The sequence below is a fragment of the Hydra viridissima genome, unplaced genomic scaffold (assembly GCF_058129835.1).
Source record: "Hydra viridissima isolate aposymbiotic clone 2 unplaced genomic scaffold, HvirCarnegie_v1 scaffold_13, whole genome shotgun sequence".
NCBI lineage: Eukaryota > Metazoa > Cnidaria > Hydrozoa > Anthoathecata > Hydridae > Hydra > Hydra viridissima.
The window spans coordinates 6327520-6348831 of NW_028324312.1; the positions used below are offsets into that span (position 1 = coordinate 6327520).

At 25.6% G+C, this 21312-nt stretch overlaps 3 protein-coding genes across 5 annotated transcripts in view; all 3 read right to left on the minus strand.

Annotated features, from left to right (window-relative positions):
• The window catches only part of LOC145195302 (WASH complex subunit 4-like), a 31376-nt gene extending 27694 nt beyond the window's left edge, over window positions 1-3682 (minus strand). Inside the window, exons 1-3 of one of the 2 annotated variants that reach the window (XM_090070316.1) lie at window positions 3486-3682; window positions 3145-3284; window positions 2993-3046 (exon numbers count right to left, since the gene is read on the minus strand). In XM_090070316.1, coding sequence (XP_089926442.1) covers window positions 2993-3046; window positions 3145-3284; window positions 3486-3546 — 255 coding nt within the window. In that variant the 5' untranslated portion in view covers window positions 3547-3682. The remainder of the gene's footprint in view (window positions 1-2992; window positions 3047-3144; window positions 3285-3485) is intronic. The other variant, XM_090070317.1, reaches the window with a different exon arrangement.
• Window positions 3683-3912: 230 nt separating this feature from the next.
• On the minus strand, window positions 3913-5428 carry LOC145195283 (uncharacterized). Its single transcript, XM_080073088.2, has 4 exons — window positions 5120-5428; window positions 4877-4902; window positions 4637-4769; window positions 3913-4495 (listed from the first exon to the last, which is right to left on the minus strand). Exons 1-4 carry the CDS (start codon window positions 5348-5350, stop codon window positions 4397-4399), a joined length of 489 nt encoding a protein of 162 aa, XP_079929214.2. The 5' UTR covers window positions 5351-5428; the 3' UTR covers window positions 3913-4396.
• Window positions 5429-5867: 439 nt separating this feature from the next.
• On the minus strand, window positions 5868-19731 carry LOC145195282 (conserved oligomeric Golgi complex subunit 5-like). Of its 2 annotated transcripts, none has more exons than XR_016446183.1 (24): window positions 19621-19731; window positions 18510-18649; window positions 18124-18181; window positions 17265-17319; window positions 15452-15521; window positions 14273-14393; window positions 13632-13669; window positions 13367-13459; window positions 13008-13146; window positions 12459-12568; window positions 12248-12325; window positions 11713-11794; window positions 11406-11568; window positions 11096-11257; window positions 10646-10745; window positions 10421-10531; window positions 10274-10336; window positions 9937-10040; window positions 9345-9411; window positions 9141-9194; window positions 7036-7221; window positions 6761-6887; window positions 6452-6531; window positions 5868-6045 (listed from the first exon to the last, which is right to left on the minus strand). XR_016446183.1 is itself a non-coding variant. In XM_090070318.1 (24 exons), exons 1-24 carry the CDS (start codon window positions 19667-19669, stop codon window positions 5904-5906), a joined length of 2406 nt encoding a protein of 801 aa, XP_089926444.1. In that variant the 5' UTR covers window positions 19670-19731; the 3' UTR covers window positions 5868-5903. The 2 variants fall into 2 exon arrangements, 1 of the variants encoding a protein (XP_089926444.1); XM_090070318.1 differs by having other exon boundaries at window positions 9141-9208.
• Between the last annotated feature and the right edge of the window lie 1581 nt (window positions 19732-21312).

Sequence of the window (21312 nt, forward strand, 5' to 3'; positions counted from 1 at the left end):
ATTTTTATGGCTTAAAACTTGACAAATTATTTTTAATCCCATTCATCACATGAATTTAGAAAACATTAAAAAAAAATTACATCTCAAAAGTAATACATATAAGGGTTATCAATTTTTTGCGACCTTATACAATTGGGTCATTGGATTGATGAACGTTCAAAACTCATGAAAAAAAACATGAACTTTTTTTTGTTGAAAAAGTTCATGCACAAACCAAAAATTCCAAAAAAACCAAATCTGTGAAATAATAATAATAATAGTAATAATAATAATAATAATAATAATAATAATAATAATAATAATAATAATAATAATAATAATAATAATAATAATAATAATAATAATAATAATAATAATAATATTAATAATAATAATAATAATATTATTATTATTATTATTATTATTATTATTATTATTATTATTATTATTATTATTATTATTATTATTATTATTATTATTATTATTATTATTATTATCATTATTATTATTGTTACAGTGTAACACACTAAATTAGAAATAAGTATAAGATTGCAAGCTTAACTATCAATCAAAGCTACTGCATAAAACAAAAAAGAATGTGAAGTATTCAGTCCAATTAAAGCATACTATACAATTCTTATGTTTCGTTTTACAAAATAAATCGAAGCTGAATGTTCTCTTTCATTTAACAGACAGTTGAAAAATTCTTGAAAACACTTGATTGCCCATTCTGCACACTGATCTATTCTGGGTATTGCCAGCTTTGATGGTTCATGACTTCAAAACTTTTTCACAGAGCTTAACACTTTCTCATGAACCTGCAAATTGCTACATAGCTTCTGATAATCATCTGGATTGTAGATTTGGTCATTGTATTTTTGGTAGAAGTATGAATACCAAAAGAGCTAGTATTGCTTGGGAATTCCATCTTGCATTTCTTAAGTTTGGCATTTTCTGAAGCTTCACTTTAGGGAAAACTCCAGATTTTTCAAAAAATTTGAAAACTTGAGTTAAATGAAATAGAAATTTTATGTCATTATGCCATCCTGCTGTTTCAGTAATCACTTCTCTACCATGCTTGAAATTCATCTTGAGCTATTCTTAGTTCATTACAAATTTTGGAAGAAAAGAAAAATTTGATGTTTGATAATGTGTTGTTTCCTCCAAGTTCTTCATCTTCATCATAAAGAATTTGATCAAGGACATGGTGTTGACATGAATTGTGGCTCTTTTCGGTTCTTTTTTTTAAAAAAACTCTTTATAACTGAGTAACAATTCCATTCATTTTTCCGGTGTTCACATTCATAGTGACTGCTAAAATCATCTTTATACTCTTCCAAAAATTGTATTCATCAAGAATGGCTGTTATGTTTTTGACAAAAGTATCTGTTTTTTCTGTCTGGTAGATCTAATGCTTGTAACTTCACTTCTCTTTGTTCATTCTTCAACACTAACACTTGATATTCTTAATGATTAATACATTTATCATAAAAATGTGTAACCAGTTTTCAAAATGTAGAGTGACCAACTTTCAAAATGTAATGTTTTACTTATTTCTTCTTTAAGTTTAACAGTTTCTTTAACAGTGGATCTGAATATGTCAGATTTTAAAGGTGTCTGAGTGTTGATCCCATCTTGAGATAACTGTCAACAAATGGTTGTCGCTTTCTGGTTGAAAATTTTGAAGATGTTACTACTTTGGTTGCAGTTTTGGTTTAGTTGTACACTTTGGTTGTACTTATGGACTGTTCTTCAGAATCTTCGGACTCTTGATGTTCTGTCTAAATCTCTGATTTGAAAGTTGACCATGTTGCTGTTGTTGCTGCTGTTGTTACAGTAGACTCCAAGGACATTTTTCTTCTTTTTGATGGATGGATAGTTTTTGAACCTTCAGCCTTCCCAATTGTATACCTGAGCTGTCTTTTGTTTTCTATCTCAAGATTATACAACCTTTTGTCCTCACTACAGAGCCATTCACCATCTTTTTTTGTAATGCCAAAAACTTCATTCAATCAATCATAATTTCCTTGTTTTACACAATTTTTATAGGTCTTTAGCACTTGATCCAGTTTCACAATTTGAATTTGTAAATTTTGAAAATTAAATTTCTTTTTCCATAAGCTTGAAACTTCTTTCTCAATTTGCTTTATGTATTTGCATCCTCCAGTAACAGATAGTGACCAACAACTTGGACTTGAGTGGTATCCTGCAGTTATTTTCCAATGATTTTTCTTCAAGTGGAACAGTTCTTCTTTTCCTATGTGAGTTATGAAATTGGATGAAAATTGTCATCTAAATCATCTTATTTCTTTCAGTAGTGGAAGCACTCTTCTTACATGAGATTATGAATGAAAATAACACTTAGATATATTTCTGAAAAAAAAAATTATTATTATAAGCCTTGCTCTATCAGACAGCTTATATACCATAAATCTTGCTAATATCCATAAACTTCTAGAAGAGTCACACACATACGTTATAAGTATAAACTTCTAGAAGAGTCACACACATACGTTATAAGTATAAACTTCTAGAAGAGTCACACACATACGTTATAAGTATAAACTTCTAGAAGAGTCACACACATACATTATAAGTATAAACTTCTAGAAGAGTCACACACATACGTTATAAGTATATAAATCAAGAACACACACATTTGTATAACCCTCAACTATTCTAATTTAATTCTCAATTACATAGCTTAAAATTATTTGTCTAAAATTATTTGTATTTTTATTTTTAAACTAGTTATAAATTATTTGTTTTAATTTGTAATTACTTGTTTTAATAATTAATAATTAATTTTTTTGATCAATAACTAAGTTTGATTAATTGTTTAACTAATAGCTAATTAATGTTAAGCTGTGTTAAGCTTTTTTTAGGTATATACATTTTAGAAAAATATTTATTTGGTTGTTTTGAATTAGTGTCATATCAAGAACATAATTTCTGTATACATAGAATGTAACTAGGTAAACATACAACATGTACCACAACAAAAAAAAAATACCTTGTTGTCAGTTTTGATAAGTTCAATGAGACTGGTTTGTTCGTATGGGACAGTCTTTAAAAAAGGAAAAAATATTTTGTTATTAGGGCTAAAGATTTTATAACAAGTAGTAGCATAATGATCTTTCAACAAATTAACTCTATGAAAAAAACCTGAAGTGCAATTGGATCAAGCGTAACATCCCACATATCAACCGCAGTTTCATCCAAAGCATTTTCAATCGCTTTTAGTTGAGTAGCATATTCGTCAAAAAAATTTCCATATTTTTTTAATTGCAATTCACCAACCATCTCTGCAAACAATAATAATCAGAAATATTTAATTTAAAAAAAAAAATTAACTGCAATATAAAAACTTAATGTAAAGTTTCGAAGAAATCACAAAAAATCATTAAACTAGAATAAGAAGGTTATTAACATAGTAAATAAAAAAACAAGAGACTGTAAAGTTAAATTAAAAAGAATTTTAAAAAATCCTAGAAATATTTCTTTACTTGTTGTACCATCATCAAATCGATCAAGACCCCAACTTTCATCTGCTACTAATTTCGCCATGAATAAATGCTGTTATCCTATATTAACAAAACTGTGATAGGAAGAAAACTCATTCAACTTAACAGATTCTGCTTGAATACCGCATAAAAGTTGTCACAAAAACTGAACCAAGAAAAGATATTTATCTAGGGAAACCAAAAAAACTTAACCAAGAAAAGATATTTATCTAGGGAAACCAAAAAAACTGAACCAAGAAAAGATAGTTATCTAGGGAAACCAAAAAAACTGAACCAAGAAAAGATATTTATCTAGGGAAACCAAAAAAACTTAACCAAGAAAAGATATTTATTTAGGGAAACCAAAAAAACTTAACCAAGAAAAGATATTTATTTAGGGAAACCACAAAAACTGAACCAAGAAAAAATATTTATTTAAGGAAACCTTTTGTTTTTAAAGAATTAACAAATACTGTAAAAATAAACTTTAAAATAAACAAATAAAACAAATCTTCTTAAGAAAATATTGGATTGAAAAATAAGAGAGATTGTTTACACAAAAAAGCCAAAAGAAAATTGTTTTAGTTGAAACAAATTAAGATAAATTATATGACTTTTTATATGAATCCGTAAAAACAACTTCGTTAACCTCAATAACTATTTTCACTGCTTTTGTAACTATTTAGTAATATATAAACAGATTTAACAAAGAAGTAAAAGATTAAATGATTTTTAGAAAACTAAAAATCAAAAATTTTATCAAAAGAAATCATTAAAATTAATTGATTTTTTATAAATAAAACATGCTCAACACAAAAATTGATGTCCTGACAGAAAGTGTTAAATCTTTACAAAATAGCAGACTAATTTAACTTTTTATGAAAAAAAATCTAGCACCTAGAAAAAAATAAATATTAAACTGGATATATTTGAAATTCATTTTTCTGAGTAGTCCTTCTAACAGATCCACTATCCAAAAATCTTACTTCATTTACGTCAGAATCCATCAAGAGCTAAAAAATAAAAAAAGATACATCAGCATCACCAAAGTATTTCAAGAATGATAAATCAAGCATTCTACATAAAAAAGTTAATTAGTTAATTAATATTTTAATTTTGTCAACCTGTAAAAAAAATTTAACTAGAAAACAAACCTGGTTTCCATTTGCCTCTTGAAAAACATTTCTGTTATTTTCTTCTTCATGATAACAAAAACTATCATTAACTTCTACTTCGCTATTGTCATAAGTATAAACTGGTGCAAGAGCTTTTTCAATTTCACGCTTCCTGAAAAATAGGTCATGAAAATTATTAGGGCAACAAACAATAAAAAAATTTTTTGATAAAAAAAAAATACCATTCAATTTTTAGATTTAGATTTCTATTTCATGTACCTCATGTGTTTTTTCCACTTTAAAACCTACAAAAAAAAACAATAATAAAAAAATATATAGCACATAAATATAATTAGTATCTATCGCTTACATCAATTAAAAAATAGCTAAAATTAAGTAAAAAGCCTGCATTTATTTTCAGTTCAGTGAAATCTTTTAAATGCTTTTGTTAAATTTTCTCTGCAGACAAAAAAAAGTTGCTGAGAAACAAGAAGCTTTACAAAAGAAGAATTAAAGATTTACCACAACAATACAGACTGCCATTAGAAAAGTAGTTCCAACAGGTAAACTTATAACAAACAGAAGATTTTTTGTAATGCTGTTATTCGGGGCTTTTGTTGATGTAGGCTTTTGAGATGTTGCGTTAGCCCAGTCAGGAGTAAAATAGCCATAGCTTGTTGAAGCACCACTATAATTAGGAGCTGTAAATGGTGTGGTAGATAAGCTAAATAAACTCTGTGCAACATTTGTCATAATTTATGCTTCATGAAGATTTTTTTTATTACTTTTTTTTTGTTTTTACCTTTGCAAATTTTTAATGTAAAACAAAATTTTAAAACAAAGTTTAAAATAAAACATAAGTAAATAATTGAAATCTGTAAGGTAAAAAACAGTTTTATGGTTTTGAAATAATTAAAATTTTAAAGTTGGGCTATTTTTCCATTGTTTTTTTTAATTTTTTTAAAAGTTTTTTTTAAAAAAAATTTTTTTCTTTTCTTTTTTTCACTTAAAATTTGATTCAAAATGAATTTTTTACTGGACTGTCAAGGGTAATAACTTTAGGCAAGAGTAATAACTTTAAAATTTTTTAAATGCAATCCCACAGTTTTTTACCATGTGAATTCTTTCTCTTTTACTTTGGTAGAACAGTAAACAAGTTGCATGAAAAGAATTTTGATGAGTAAGAAATTGATAAAATGGAAGAATTCTCAAAATTCAAAAATTGGTTTTACAACCAAAAATAAAGTTAAATTAAAAAAAAAAAACAATTGATAATAAATAATATTTTTAATAATTGTAAAAAAAGTTAAGAAGTGGATTTGAAGTTATTCTCTTTTCTCTTCAGACTTTCTTGATCAGAGAGAAGCTTTTTCATAGTTAAGTAAACTGGATGAAGCTCAGAATCACCCTGGTTGTTAACTTTTTGTGCATATGCTTCTATAGTGCCACTGAAAAGATAATAAAACTTTTATTAAAAAAAATCTTTTAAGGCTACTAACCTTAAGACCTGCAACTTTATGTTATGACTACAGTATCCATACTTCTATTATAATGAAATTGAACCTGCTACTATTAGGAGATTACAAATTTTAAAATTCAACTTGGAGCTTATTTTAGAACTCCAATAAAATTTGTTTACAAATAAAGCTATTTTTTTTCTCATTTTAAAAAGTAATTGATACAACTTTTATAGATATATTTAATTCATGAACTTTTTACACATGATGTTAAAAGTGAAAAAACACATTAAAAAACAAACAAAAAACAAATTAAAAAACACATTAAAAAAAAAGTTATAAGTTAAAAGTTTAAGTAATTCTCATTCTAATTGCTCTTTGCTTAAAGTTTAACTACCTAATGAGAGCTATCCGCTCATTTTCTTCATGATGATCATCAAGCCACTCAGAATACTCTGCAACACTCCAACCAGCAACCTTGTTGTCAAAAAAAAAAGTCTTAATTGACTTTCATAAAGCATTAAACATTTAACAAATAAAGGAAAAAAAACTAATAAATAATAATAATGTATGCCAATAATTAAAGATAGTAGAGTTTATGCATACAATAAATTATAAATTATAAAGAAATAAAGCTTAGATATAATTGAAACATTAACTATTATCATCACCAAATATGGCTAATTTAAAAAAAGAGCAACAATACCGTGTGTGGTGAAAGCAACTGTGGTGGAGCTTGAGAGAATAAAAAATGAAGAGCAGTGCTATATGACAAACTATCACCAAGATTTGGATTTGTAGGAATATCTTCAACATTTTGAAATAGAAGAGGTCTAATGAAAATAATATTTTCATAAAAAAAAACAATGTAGTTTGATTAACTCAACAACAAATAATTGTCAATCAAAGAGTATATTACAAAATCTTAAAAAAAGACTTCCTACACTACTTTCAATGATCTGGCTTTAAAGAGATGCTCACCGGAATGCTCTGAAAAGTTTGTATGATGATCCTAAGTCAACAACTCTATGGCAAAAAGGTGATAACGCAAACTCCAATTGTGCCATATCAGCAGCAATCTTCAATTTTCCTCCTTCTGATATATTACGCAATAGACACGTGTGTCGAACAAAAAGTTCCAAAAGTCTACCAGCAATTGCTTCTAGTCTAAAAGATATTGTTGTAAATATAAACAATTTTTGTTTGGTAGGGAAATTCAATGTTTAGACTTGGATTGTGAATTGCTTAAAAATAAATAATGTAAATATTAACAGAGATTATTTTTCAGTCTATTGTGCTTTTTAATTTTAAAAATTACAAAAATGTAAAACTTTTTTTACCATAAACATGATTTCAATATTGTGAGTCTAAATATCTGATATATTTTTGTTGATGTCAAGAAAAAGCAAAATAAGCAAATAACAAATTAGTTAAAAGGCAATTATTTCATATTATGCACTTATGATTCATTTGAATGAACTAAAGTTTATAAATTTGAAAAAGTACAGTTTATGCACCAAAAAGGATAATTTGAGCAACTAATTAGCTAATTAAAACAGATGACTGTTGGATCCTATTTATCAAAATTTGATGTTTGATTGAAGCACCTATTACAGAAAATGAAATAATTTAAGCGCAAAAATCTCCTGTTTAAGTGCAAATATCTCCAAAAAAAATTAACAATTGTATTTTAAATGTTTTAACATATATAAAATTGATTGTTAAAAATATATAAAAATAAATTTATTTCTTTTTTAAAAAAATATTTCATCTTGGTTTTAAAGAACTTTAAAAAACAAATATTTTTATACAAAATAATCATTTCATTACTATAGTTTGAATTGCAAGAATTTTCAAGAAAAATAATGATTTTAAAGTAAGCTGAATATTAGGTAGCACTCTGGTTAATGTTCTGGTTAATGGCCTGTTAATAAGCAACTGGATATCTTTTATTTAAGAGAGCTTAACATACAGTACCTCTTAAAATGATAAAACTGCAACAAAAAATTGAATTTTCTTAATGAAAAATGAAAATGAAAATGACACATTCAACTTCATGAATTCACTTATTCTTGTAATAGTTATTTGATTTATTACATAAAAAATATTTAACTTGGTAAATATTTTTTTAGTAAAGTGCTCTGTTCTTCCAAAGGATCCTCCTTTCTCACGATGATGGATTTACCTAAATGCAGTATTCTTTTTTTTAAGGATACCAATTTCAATTTTGCTCCATGAAACTCATTCCCCAATGGTTAGATTTTGGACTCATCACACAAATGACTTGATGATCCCATAACAATTCAAATCTAATTTTATTGAAACAGTCATTCCCTATAATTGAGCATTTTTCTTTTTTCACACAAATATCCACTGAACAGCTACAAGGCTATTATCTTCCAGATATATAAATCCTTGTCCAAATCATGACTGATCCATCTCCATATCTAACCATTGGAATGATACACTCCAATGCTTGATCAATCCCAATAAACTAAAACTTGTTATTCTGATGCAAAAAAAACTGCGATTTATCAACCCAAAGACTTTCTGCCATCAAGTCAAAAAAACTCATCCATCATCCTACTTTCTCATTTTATGGTCATATGAGCAATTTTAGTAATTTTTCTGCTTTTGTAGCTGTTAGTTTCATTATGTATTTTCAGAGTACTCTGCACAGCTTCCTTAGAGATTTTCAACTTCTGTGTAATGTTATTCTATAATTTTCAACCTGATTTATGCACAAAAAAAACACTGTATTTTGAAGGTCTTTAAATTAATCAGTGATAGGTGGGAAGGGTCAGAAAGCTTTAAACTGAATTAAGTTATAAAATTATAACATTGAAATTTTTAGAGTTATTTAATTTTATTAAGCTCTTTGAAAAAATTAACACATTTTGAGACATTGAGGCAACACACAGACATTGAAAAATTAAAAATTAACACATTTTGAGATATTAACACAAAAAATTAACACATTTTGAGACATTGAGACAACACACAGACATTGTCTAGTTAGATTAAAGTGGAATTATACAAAAAAGTAAAGATATATTAAGATTTAGGAAAATTCAATAAGAGTATACCTTTCAAGTAAAAACTCCTGACAATTATAAAGTGACAGGTAGTCTGATTGAAGACTGGAAATAAATTCCTGATGAAAGAATTTTTTTCATTATTATAAATTTTTCATATGTAATCTCACATCATGTTCTTATGTATATATAGACTTAATAATATTCATTGAAGGTAACAAAGAAATGCAAATGCTAAACAATCTAAACCATCACCTGGATATCAGTGATATAACGAGAACATGGTGAAACTTCGACCATTTCATGATAAGCTTTTTTGGAACTAAATGAGTACTTTATTTCATTCACAATATCTTAAATAATTATATAAAATAGCTTAGCTTAATACTACATTATTAATTCAAATATATTATGTTAAATATAGAATTGAAGTACAAAATTCTTTTTTTTTTAATGCTGAACAGTTGTTAAACTTTTAGTTTTTTGCAAAAAAGATTTTGATACAAATAATGTTAAGATATTTTAATGATTAGAATAAAAATGTATATAATTCTTTTCATCATAAAAAAAAGTTAAATGATAAAAATGAAATATACTCTTAAAACATTAAGAAGTAAAATATTAGGAGAACATCACTGTTGGTAAACCATGATAGCTAAAATTATAATCACAAGTAGCCCATACTACTTCCAGCAATATATAAAAGAATATTCACAGGCACCTGGCATGGTACCTTTCAAAAACAGACATGTTTCAGCATAAAAAAAAAATTGATAGAAAATAATCAATAACAGTAAAACTAAAAAGAATAATAACGAAAAGAATAGTAATAAGAAAACCAAAATACATTGAGAAATTTTCGCTATGAATTTTGGCAATTTTGTTTTCCAAAGAAGCCATCACAGAACTCAACAATAAACTCACTGCCAGATCCATAAATGATAGAATTTTCTTAAAAAAAAAAAAAAAAAAAAAAAAAAGATTAACAAACTTTCTTTTTCTTGTTACATAATTAACACAGCATAAGCCGCATATCAATATTAGATTGTAAATAAAGTAAAATTTACAATGACTTTTTGTTACATATAAAATTAATTTTCATCAAAATTTGCAAAATATTCTATTACCCATTAAGAATGTGAAGTTTTAAGACTGAATCACAAGCTCACACTTTTGTAACTTACTTTTAGTGACTGGTTGAAAATGTTTAAAACTTCTTGAGGAGGATGCGACAAGTTTGGTAATAACTAGAGGAGGCAAATGATACACATCAAAGTAAGTGGTTTTTTAAACTTAATACTTCTTACTAGAAAAAAAACCTTTGCAAATACCTCTGTAATACCAGAGTGTAACAGATGCAAAGAATTTACAATTGATATATTTCTTAGCTGTGAACTGGTTAACCCCCCACTTAGCTGACTGGCATCACTTGTTGTAACCAACTGTAAACAAATGTAAATGCAATATCAAAAAAACAAAAACCAAAAATATATTTTAATTCTTTTCTATGTTTTCTAAGTTAGGTAAGTAAGAAATGAGCTAAAAAAGATCATTACCAGCTCTGAACATTTGGACACATAAAGTTGAATGGTCTCAGCTACATTTTTGGATACCTCAACCATAAGAAGTTCATCAACTGCAGCCACACTCATCTCACTGAAATAAAACAACTTAAGATTACACTGTTATTACTTTATTTCTTGCCTTAACTTTCCAATAGTGTAACCTTGTTAATGTTTAAGTAGTTTTTTAAGTGATTTAAGGTTTTTAAAAAAAATGATACCAACTTGAGACTGGGTTTAAGAAGTAGCTCTATTTGAATGGATGACCTGATTAGAATTTATTTTGAAACTCTATAATAGAGATCTAGTATCTAGATCTCTAGGTCACATTTTATTAGTTGTTTGTGTTTACAGTTTTTTCTGTTCACTAAAAAATATTTCTGTGTTACTTTTTAAAGTTAATAGAAAACAAAAACTTTCTTCAATTTTGTTGAAAGTGTTAACCTGTTTATAGTCCTAATGATACCAGCTAGATCATCTTTTGAAGGCACTGCCGTTGAGCCATTAGGAAACACCAAGTTAATAGGATCAAATAAACGCGATAAAGAGCAAGATAAGTAAGCCTTTTCAAATGGATGGATACAAGATTTTAAAGAATGAAGAGGGCTGTAAAAAATAAAGAACTCATAAAAAAGACTTAATTTGTAAATCTTAAAATTGAAAGTAAGCTTAATCATTGAAAAAAAATTTTTAAAGTGTACAAAAAAAAAAACCTTTGGAAAAAATAGAAACCTAAGAAAATACAAATGTAAACCTAGTCTCAGGAAAAAAACCAACATTAATTTCTGATCTAAACCCAACATTTGCTGAGGATTGTTTATTATCCACAAAGGTTAGTACATTTGACCAAAAATCATTAAACAAACGCAAAAGTTTGGGATACTCCCCTTCAAATAAATGCTGCAAATATTTTGAACCTACAAAATGAAGCCAAAAAACATGGTTAAGAAATTTTTCACATTTTTTTCTTTTTATTTTCTAGAATTATGCATAATATACTTATATTGTCATTTTTTATAAAAAAAAAAACTAATGATTTATTAAATGATGGTAGCTTAAACCTTGAGCTGCTTGGTCCAAATTAGATCGCAACAAACTGCACACTTCATTCCAAAAGTTATTGAACACGGTACTATTTCCTTCCTGTAAAAAAAAAAAAATTTAATGCTATTTTAAATCTTAAACACATAACTTTTAGTAGATACCGATGTGTACAATTTCGATTTCTAGTGAGCACATAAAATCAATAGAAAAGTTTTGATAATTTTTAAAATCTCTTAATTGCTAAAAATTTTAAAATGAATTTTTTGCTAAAGTTTATAAACTCAGCCCTCTTTTCAAGTTTTCCTAAGGTTGCAAGAAAGAATTTAAATTTCATGATTCACATTTTAGAAAAATTTTAGTAAAAAACTTGAATTTTAGTTTAGTAATCAAGTAAGAATTATTAAAATAAAAACTCTGAAAAAAATTTACAAGGTTTTTTGACACATTATTTGAATATTTCATACATTTTCATGAAGAAGAAAAGATGTTACTATGCTTATAATTTTTAAAAAAATATTTTTCTGTTTGGTAAGAAAACATGCAACACATTACCTCATTAAAAACTTCAATGAAGCAAGCATGACTGATTGGATCCCTTTTCTTAGATAAAACCTTTTCCAGTAAATACACCTGCAATTAAAAATACACCTGCAATTAAAATGCACCAATCACAAAATAAAAATGTTTTTCAATATTTTTATGTTAAATTATTTAAATAATTGATCAAACTTTTAAATGACTTTTACAAAAAAAACAATCATACTTTTTGACAATGCTCATGCAATTTTTTTAATAGGTTTTCAAATTTTTCCCAGAAAGCAGTTATTGATGATGTACTTCCAAACGTAGGTACATTAGATCTGTTTTGTCCAGCTAAAATGAGTTAACTATTCTCACACATATTTTTAACAAATACATTTAATTAAAGAATAGACCATGCACAAACCCAGTTAAATCCCCTTTTTTTTATTAACTTAATATGAAAATTCATTATAGATGACTAAAAAAAAGAGAAAAGATTACCAGAATATAAGGTGTAACTTAGAAAAACATTCTAAAGGCTTTTACATAATTAAATATATAAAACTAATATTAAAATGTACGTTAATACATATTACATATTTTTAGTTTTAAATTGATTGAATATGCTAAAAAACACTAGCACATTTTTTAAAAGTGATCAATGTAAGTTTCAGGGAGTGCTAACACAGCATAGCAATTTTATTTACCTAAAAATCCAAATATACTAAGACTACAAACTTAAACATGTCCAAACTATCTGATCAAAAAAATGTAAAAGATTGTGACTAACCTGCAACAGGAGTATCAATGGCTTTTATAATATGATTCTCTGTTTCATTAGTTAACTGCTTAAGAGTTTTATTTACTTGCAAGTTTAAGGATCCAAGATTGTAAAAGACTTGCAAAGATGTTCCAATCATAGGTTGGTTCTGAAGAACAAAAAATACAGCTAGATCTTCAATTAAGATGCATCTACATTAACATAACACAACAAAGTATAGTGACATTGAGCATACAATTTATGAGCTTTGCTTTTGTACTATGTCTTGTTTTTACTCAGTACTAAGCAAATGTGTATTGACAAACAAAATACCAAAATATTAGTTTAAACTTTATTACCATTACTTGTTTATATTATATTTCACTTACTTGTGTGTTGAGCCCTTGTTCAAACATCTTAATCGCTTGTTTCTCAACAGCAATTCTTGCTTCCTTTATCTGTTTTAAATCTTCTGCAATCAACTTAACAAACCAAAAGATAAAAAAAAAAAAAGAAGAAGATTTGTAACTATCATGTTTTTAAAATATTAATAGTACATTTAACTACAAATTGATTTCTTTAGACTAAGCTATAAAAAGTTAGAGAGAAAAGCCAAAAGAAGATGATTTTAAAAAATGGATTTTTTCATTATACCTCTATGCCACTTAGGTCATTTCCTTCCAACACATAATCTGAAAAAAATAAATAATAATAATAATAATAATAATAATAATAATAATAATAATAATAATAATAATAATAATAATAATAATAATAATAATAATAATAATAATAATAACAATAATAATAATAATAATAATAATAACAATAATAATAATAATAATAATAATAATAACAATAATAATAATAATAATAATAATAACAATAATAATAATAACAATAACAATAATAATAATAACAATAACAATAATAATAATAATAATAACAATAACAATAACAATAATAATAATAACAATAACAATAATAATAATAATAATAATAATAATAATAATAATAATAATAATAATAATAATAATAATAATAATAATAACAACAACAACAACAATAATAATAATAATAATAATAATAATAATAATAATAATAATAATAATAATAATAATAATAATAATAATAATAATCATGATGATGATGATGGTGATGATAATGATAATGATGGTGATGATGATGATGATGATGATGATGATGATGATGATGATGATGATGATGATGATGATGATGATGATGATGATGACAACAATGACTTAAACAACTGAAAAAGAAAAGGTTTAAAGTACCCAATTCATTAAGACTTTGAGCAGCTTTTGTAATTTCTCTAGCTCCAGCTGCAAGCTGCGACTGCAACCGCTTATTGAGCTGTATAATGCGCAGCACTTGCCTTAAGTAGTCACAAGTGGTCTAAAGTAAAGACATTTCAAATTATACTATAACTATAGTTTTTAAATATATTTATGAATTTTTATATATAAAACAAATTAAAAAAGCAAAATTATATGCTGCCTAACGAACAGAATAGTCTATTAAAGAAACTAAATTTCAACAGACCATTTATATCTAAATACTATATTTAAAAGATTACTAAAAGATTACTGAATTTTTTCTTTCTGCTTTTTTTTGATCTGTTTATTCTTCCTCTTCTACTGATCTGTTTATTCCTTCCTCTTTTATTGATCTGTTTATTACTTCCTTTTTTATTGATCTGTTTATTCTTCCTCCTTTATTGATCTGCTTATTTCTTTCTCTTTTATTGATCTATTTATTCTTCCTCTTTTATGGATAATTCATTTGGCATTAAGTTGCCCACAATGTAATGCCAAACAAAACATAAGAAAAATCTAGGGCAATTCAATGACAGCAAGTATGTAAAATTTTTTTTCTTTTTTTAGATTTTATTGGTAAAAAGATTGCTTTGAGTAAAAAACTGGACTAGAGTGCCCTTCCAAGTCAATAACAAAATATAATCCACCAAGTTTTAAGTAAGATAATTATGGCAGAAGTATGCAAGTTTATTCTAATAAATGTTTTGACACCATCGCCAATGGCTAATTTAATCCGGCATACTGGAATGGAATTAGAAAAAGGTAATGTAAGAATTCCACTGCTTTGATATTTTTAGAGACTTCAAAGTTTTACACAGATGGAAATAAATTAAAAACTTCTTTCAGTATATCAATCAACAAGTCCTACACTTAGCATAATTTTTTCAGATTTGTGATTTGTTAACTCAGTATTCTGGTAAAAGTAAATGTTACTTTCATTTATTGATTATTAGCATTTAATACACAAAAAACTAAGAAAATTTGACCTCTGACATATTTATAGCAAGTTATCATAAATTTAAAGTATTTACTCTTTCAATTTAAAAAAAAATAAAACCTTGGATAATTACTTAGAAAAAAGTTATTTTCTTTTTTCATACTTTGATATTTAAAACTTATAAATATTAAAATAAACACCTGTAATCTTCTTAATTGGCGTGTTCGAGATGCAATTCTATTGTAAGGCTCACTAACTTGACTCTTGATTCTTAAAAAAATGACAACTTAAATGAAAAACATTTTAATGAACTTTAATATTTATAACAAAACAAAAATAATGCAGGTCAAGGTTTAAAAAATAGTTTTCTGTTTGAAATAAAGGTAAAAACTTTATTCTTTTAGATTTTTAACCTTAACTCAGTTTACAAATGTTGTAAGGTTGTTGTTTGTTAGAAAAACACAGCTAAAAAACACTTTAAACTTATAAGGTCACAATCTAGCAAAAATTGTGACCCATATCAGTTTCATTTTTAAAGATAGTTATTGCCTTTGGATAACTATTAAGATTTAACTTGCATAACTATGTATAATTATGTATTACATAACTTTGTATAATTATGATGACCTTTATTTAATTTTTAACAATATCTTGGAATAATAATCTATTTATCAAAATCTTAGAAATCTGAAATGAGGTTTATTTCAGTGGTGCTAAATTGACAAGTTTTGAAAACGTAACAGGAACTTGTAGTGAAATATTTTAGGGATTAATCCACATTTAAAGGTTGCACATAAATAATAAAGTTCTATTTTTAGTTCTATCATTATTAGTTAATAAGATGGATTCTAGATATTTTACTCTAGAATATTTAAGTGTTAAAGTTCTTTTTTTTTTTATGACAGAAATAACAGAGTATTACAAATTATTATGAAATTAAAATTTTTACTATTACATATAACAGAGTATTCACTCTGTTATTCATAATAGTAAAAATGTTGTCTAATTATTTGTGTGCTTTTTTTCAAAAAATTTGTTAAAATCTCCAGTGGCTCTTGATAATTATCTTGGAGTTGCTTGGCTGTTCAAGTGCCATCTTTGTTTAGCCCCAGATATCAGATTTCTATTATTGAAACACTGCTCATTTATCTGGGGCTGACTAGAATTGAAATAATAAGAGCGAAAAGTACACTCAGTTTAAATAACTAATCTTAAACACTGAAGCATCCATTAAGCTTTTCTTTTCAGAATTAAAAACTCAAGACAAAACATGTTTGCATGGTTGATAAATTTAACAACCATACAAACAGTTTGTGAAATTCATTTACTTCCACATGTGTACAAGTCAATGGAAGTTACACTGAAGTTTAGGCACAACTGTCAGTATAAGGTTTTCGTACAGTCTCTCCTGATTGGCTGAAAAGCTAGAAGCACTATGGGATTGGCTAAATCAAAATCTTTGTTCTAGAATAGTCTTTGACAGACTCTAAGAGCCAGAGTGTGTAATTTTATCAGCTTATGAAAACATTTTAGCTGATAAAATTAACTAAACTTAACACTCATGTGCAACCTTTAAATAATTTTCAATCCTCAAGATTTTTCACACAGAACATTATTATCCTAAAAGAAACTCAATCAGTTTAGTTCCTGTGATGATTCTAAAGTTTTTATTTTTGTTATATAGATAAGGACCACCCTATTAAATACATTCTACTTTATATCAAAAACTCTTTAAAAGAAATTTTTATAAGATTTTTGAAAGGGAGCCAATTATGAAACAAAATTGAAAAAAGATAGTTAAAAGTAAAGACATTTTAGACTTTATGAACTAATTGAATTCTCACCTCTGGTTTAATTTAAAAGAATTCTTTTATAAATAAGTAATAATAAGGAAAAATAAATAAGTAATAATAAATAAATAAGTAATAAGTAATAATAAATAAATAAGTAATAAGTAATAATAAATAAATAAGTAATAATAAGTAATAATAAACAAATAAATAAGTATAATACCTCTCAACCGACTTGACCAAAGATAAGATTTTTGCTTGAATTGATTGCAGACCACCTAAATAAATATACTTGAAAACACTAAAAACTAACAACAAAATGACAAGATTTAAAAATTGGCATTTTAAGGATTTCACCATACTTGATTTCGTCGCCTTAGAGGGCAGAGGTTCTATCTCCATTTTGGGTAGTTTTGAAGGAGAACAAAAACAAAGTTTGAGCATTAAGCATAAATCAGCAATTTCATTTTTTGTTAGTGTTAATGTTTTTTGCTCAATTAGAACTATCAAACATGATAGGAATAATTCAACTTTTTTGAAATTATTAACATTGAAGATGTCCCTAAAGTCATAGTTGAATTTGAGCACAACATGGAGATAGAACCTCTGCCCTCTAAAGCACGATTTATGGTTTTATAAAGGAACTGAAGTTTTCTATCTCAATTACCAAATAAGTTAAGAAAATGCAAGAAAAAAGACTTCAAGTTTGATTGACAGAAAAAATATTCAGAAATTTTTCCATTTGAATATGAAAATGTTTGAAATAAATTCAAAAATCTAAGTAAATCAATTTACTTTTGTTTTTACTCAAAAAGAGTGAGAATGATTTTTTTAAATTTTGCATGATTGTGACAATTTTTACAAGCGTTACTTTTTTATTCCATGATTAGCAGCCATTATTTTACTTAAAAGCTTTTTTGCCCTTATTGTTCAAAGAAATGTAAAAACATGTGCAATGCATTAGTATACAAAATTTACCATTTAAATAAATCATAATAACTTATAATTAACTTTCAAATCCAGTTAAACTATTTTGTTTCTAAATAAAAAAAGTCATTTAAACAAAGTCTAAAATTAGACACCTTCTAATGTTTCAATACCAGTGGCTTGGGCCAAGAGGTCTTCATAATGATCAGATACCTTAAAAACACATTTGTGTATATATATACATATATATATATATATATATATATATATATATATATATATATATATATATATATATATATATATATATATATATATATATATATATATATATACATATATATATATATATATATATATATATATATACATACATACATATATATACATACATATATATATATATATACATATATATATAATAATAATAATAATAATAATAATATTAATAATAATACACAAAAAAATACTTTGATTTTAAATTTGTTGGAAACACTATGATGATGATATGGTAAATAACAAAGAAATTAACTTTATATACCTGAGAAAGAAGCTCTTTATTAAGAAGATTTATTCCAATGTTAAGCTGAGCTAATGCCTCATTAACCTTATGACTTTCAATAACTCTGCCTGCATAATGTTGTGCATCAAAATCTTCATTTACAAAATCACCAAACAGAGCTATACAAACCATAAAATATAATTTTTTTTAAATATTCAAATCACCAAAGAGAACTATACAAACCATAAAATATAAATTTTTTTAAATATTCAAATCACCAAAGAGAGCTATACAAACCATAAAATATATATATTTTTTAAATATTCAAATCACCAAAGAGAGCTATACAAACCATAAAATATAATCTTTTTTAAATATTCAAACTTTGTTTTCATTAATCCCTAAATATTATCAAGTAAGCTAAAGGAACCATTTTACTATTTTACATAAGCCTCAAAACATTTTTAATGTTGACAAAACTGGATTTCAAACTGATACCAGAAAAAAGAAAAGAAAATTTGCAAGCTGGGCCTTAAGTATCAGCATTAAAAAATGGCTTCATGAACATGCAATACACTGTTTAAGTCTGCTTCTCATTAATTTGGATGGAGGAAATTTATCAGCTTTTGATGGACACAATTCCTACATTTCAGTAACTTGAACTTAAGAGATTTATCAAGGAATTGTTTTCATAAAAAGTTGATAAAATATATCAAATAGGATAAATTTACTTTGCTTGTCAGCATAAGCAGTGTTTTACAGCAACTTGATGCCTGCTTTTTCAAGACTGTTAAGACAGCATCCTTAATTTGTTTGAGAAAGTTTTATGAACAGACATGCTTTTGTAATGAGTAAATAAGAAGCAGTTTCCAAAGTTACTGAAGCAAATGCGTGCTCTTGCATTTAAATGCTATTTATCACTTTAAAAAAAAAAAAGTATAATTTACCAATAATATAGGAGAATTCTAGGACATAGAGTAATCAACTGACCTAGTAAACCATTAGGGTTTAAGAATATTTTACTCTAATCAAAATTGTTAAAATATATCAAAGCTACCTTACCACTTTAAAATTATTGTAAAAAAAAAAAATATATATATATATATATGCATTTTTAAAAAATATAGAAAAAACACTTATTTTTTATTACCTTTATCATTTAAAAGCTCTGTGAGTTCACTGTTTTGACTTGGTCTCATTGCATTTTACTCTAAATACAAAGAGATCATCTCTAAAGACAAATACTCATTATTAGTAATTCTAAACATTTTTCCAAAAAATTATATCAAAACCTTTATACATGCAAACTTTTGAGCAAATCTTAAGCATTATGATCAAAACAATTTTAAGAAAATATTTAAGCAAGTAGCAAAAATATATTGAAGATACATAAATCAAAACTGTATGCAAAGAGCTTTAGCCATTATTATTACTATAATTATTATTGCTATTTATTATTATTATTATTATTATTATTATTATTATTATTATTATTATTATTATTATTATTATTATTATTATTATTATTATTATTATTATTATTATTATTATTATTATTATTATTATTATTATTATTATTATTATTATTATTATTATTACTAATAATAATAATATTATTTTTATTAATATTATTATTACTATTATCATTATTTTTACTATTATTATTATTATTACTTCTTTTATTATTATTTTTACTATTGTTATTACAAGTTCATTGTCATTATTGCTATCATTATTATCATTATCATTTTTAATATCATCATTATTCATTAATAGGTTAAGCCATTGTCTACTGGTCCATCTTATTCAATCTTAGCTTCCTTGGTCTAAATTTAAATAACATGACGGCTGATGTTTGTTTCGATTTATGGCTTTGTGTTAAATGTTCACGAAAATGATTTAGTTATGCCAATTTTCCTGCATCGTTGTGGTAAATAATTCATAAAAAAAAATCCAACTGAAACGGTTTATATTTTCGAAACCATCATACTATATACAATTATTAGCTAGATTTTGAAAATATTCTTTCGACAACCTAAATAATAAAATTGGTTTAAACTGGTGGGTTCAGGATTTTCGGGGTTCAAGATAGGTAATTTGCAGAGATAGTGCAAACTTTTATTTTGTTTATATTCATGCTGGTGTCAAATTAGAATGTTTTATAAAAAATTGCGTTGATTGGAGCCCGGGAACAATGTTACCCAAAAATTTTGGGTTACCCTATTCCAATTAGGGTTACCCTGTTCCATTGAATAAGAATTTTTTAGATATAGTTTAGTCTTGTTTATAATAGCACAGCTTTTTTTAAAATGCCAATCTCCATCTCACGTATCCCCACTCCCAGATACACATTTTTACACCTACGGACCATTATTTTAGGGTTTAATGTTCAACAAAACATTAATTAGGGTAGGTTAAGTTACCGTTACAGTTTTATGATATAACGTACATTCCTCTGTTTAACGCATTCTCTTGTATTACACCGCAAGAAAATTTATTAAAATATTTATGAAGACCATAGAGCAGAAACCATACTTATCACAAATTTTTATATTGTTTTTTATCCCCTTTTTTTTCTTCTTCTCTTATTAGATATTAGTTTGCTTATGCAAACAAATTGAAAAATCATTTACATTACCAGAAGTTTAAAATATTATCTCATTGAAGAATAAGATAATTTTAAACTTTAAAATGCATATTTCTCAAAAGTTTTGAAATGTAACATGTCTAATTCTTCTCCTGTGGGCTTAATTTATGAACGTTTTTTTTATGTACTGAAGAAGTAAAGAAAAATATTTCATAATTAATTTCATTTATAAACGTTTTTTTATCTACCGAAGTA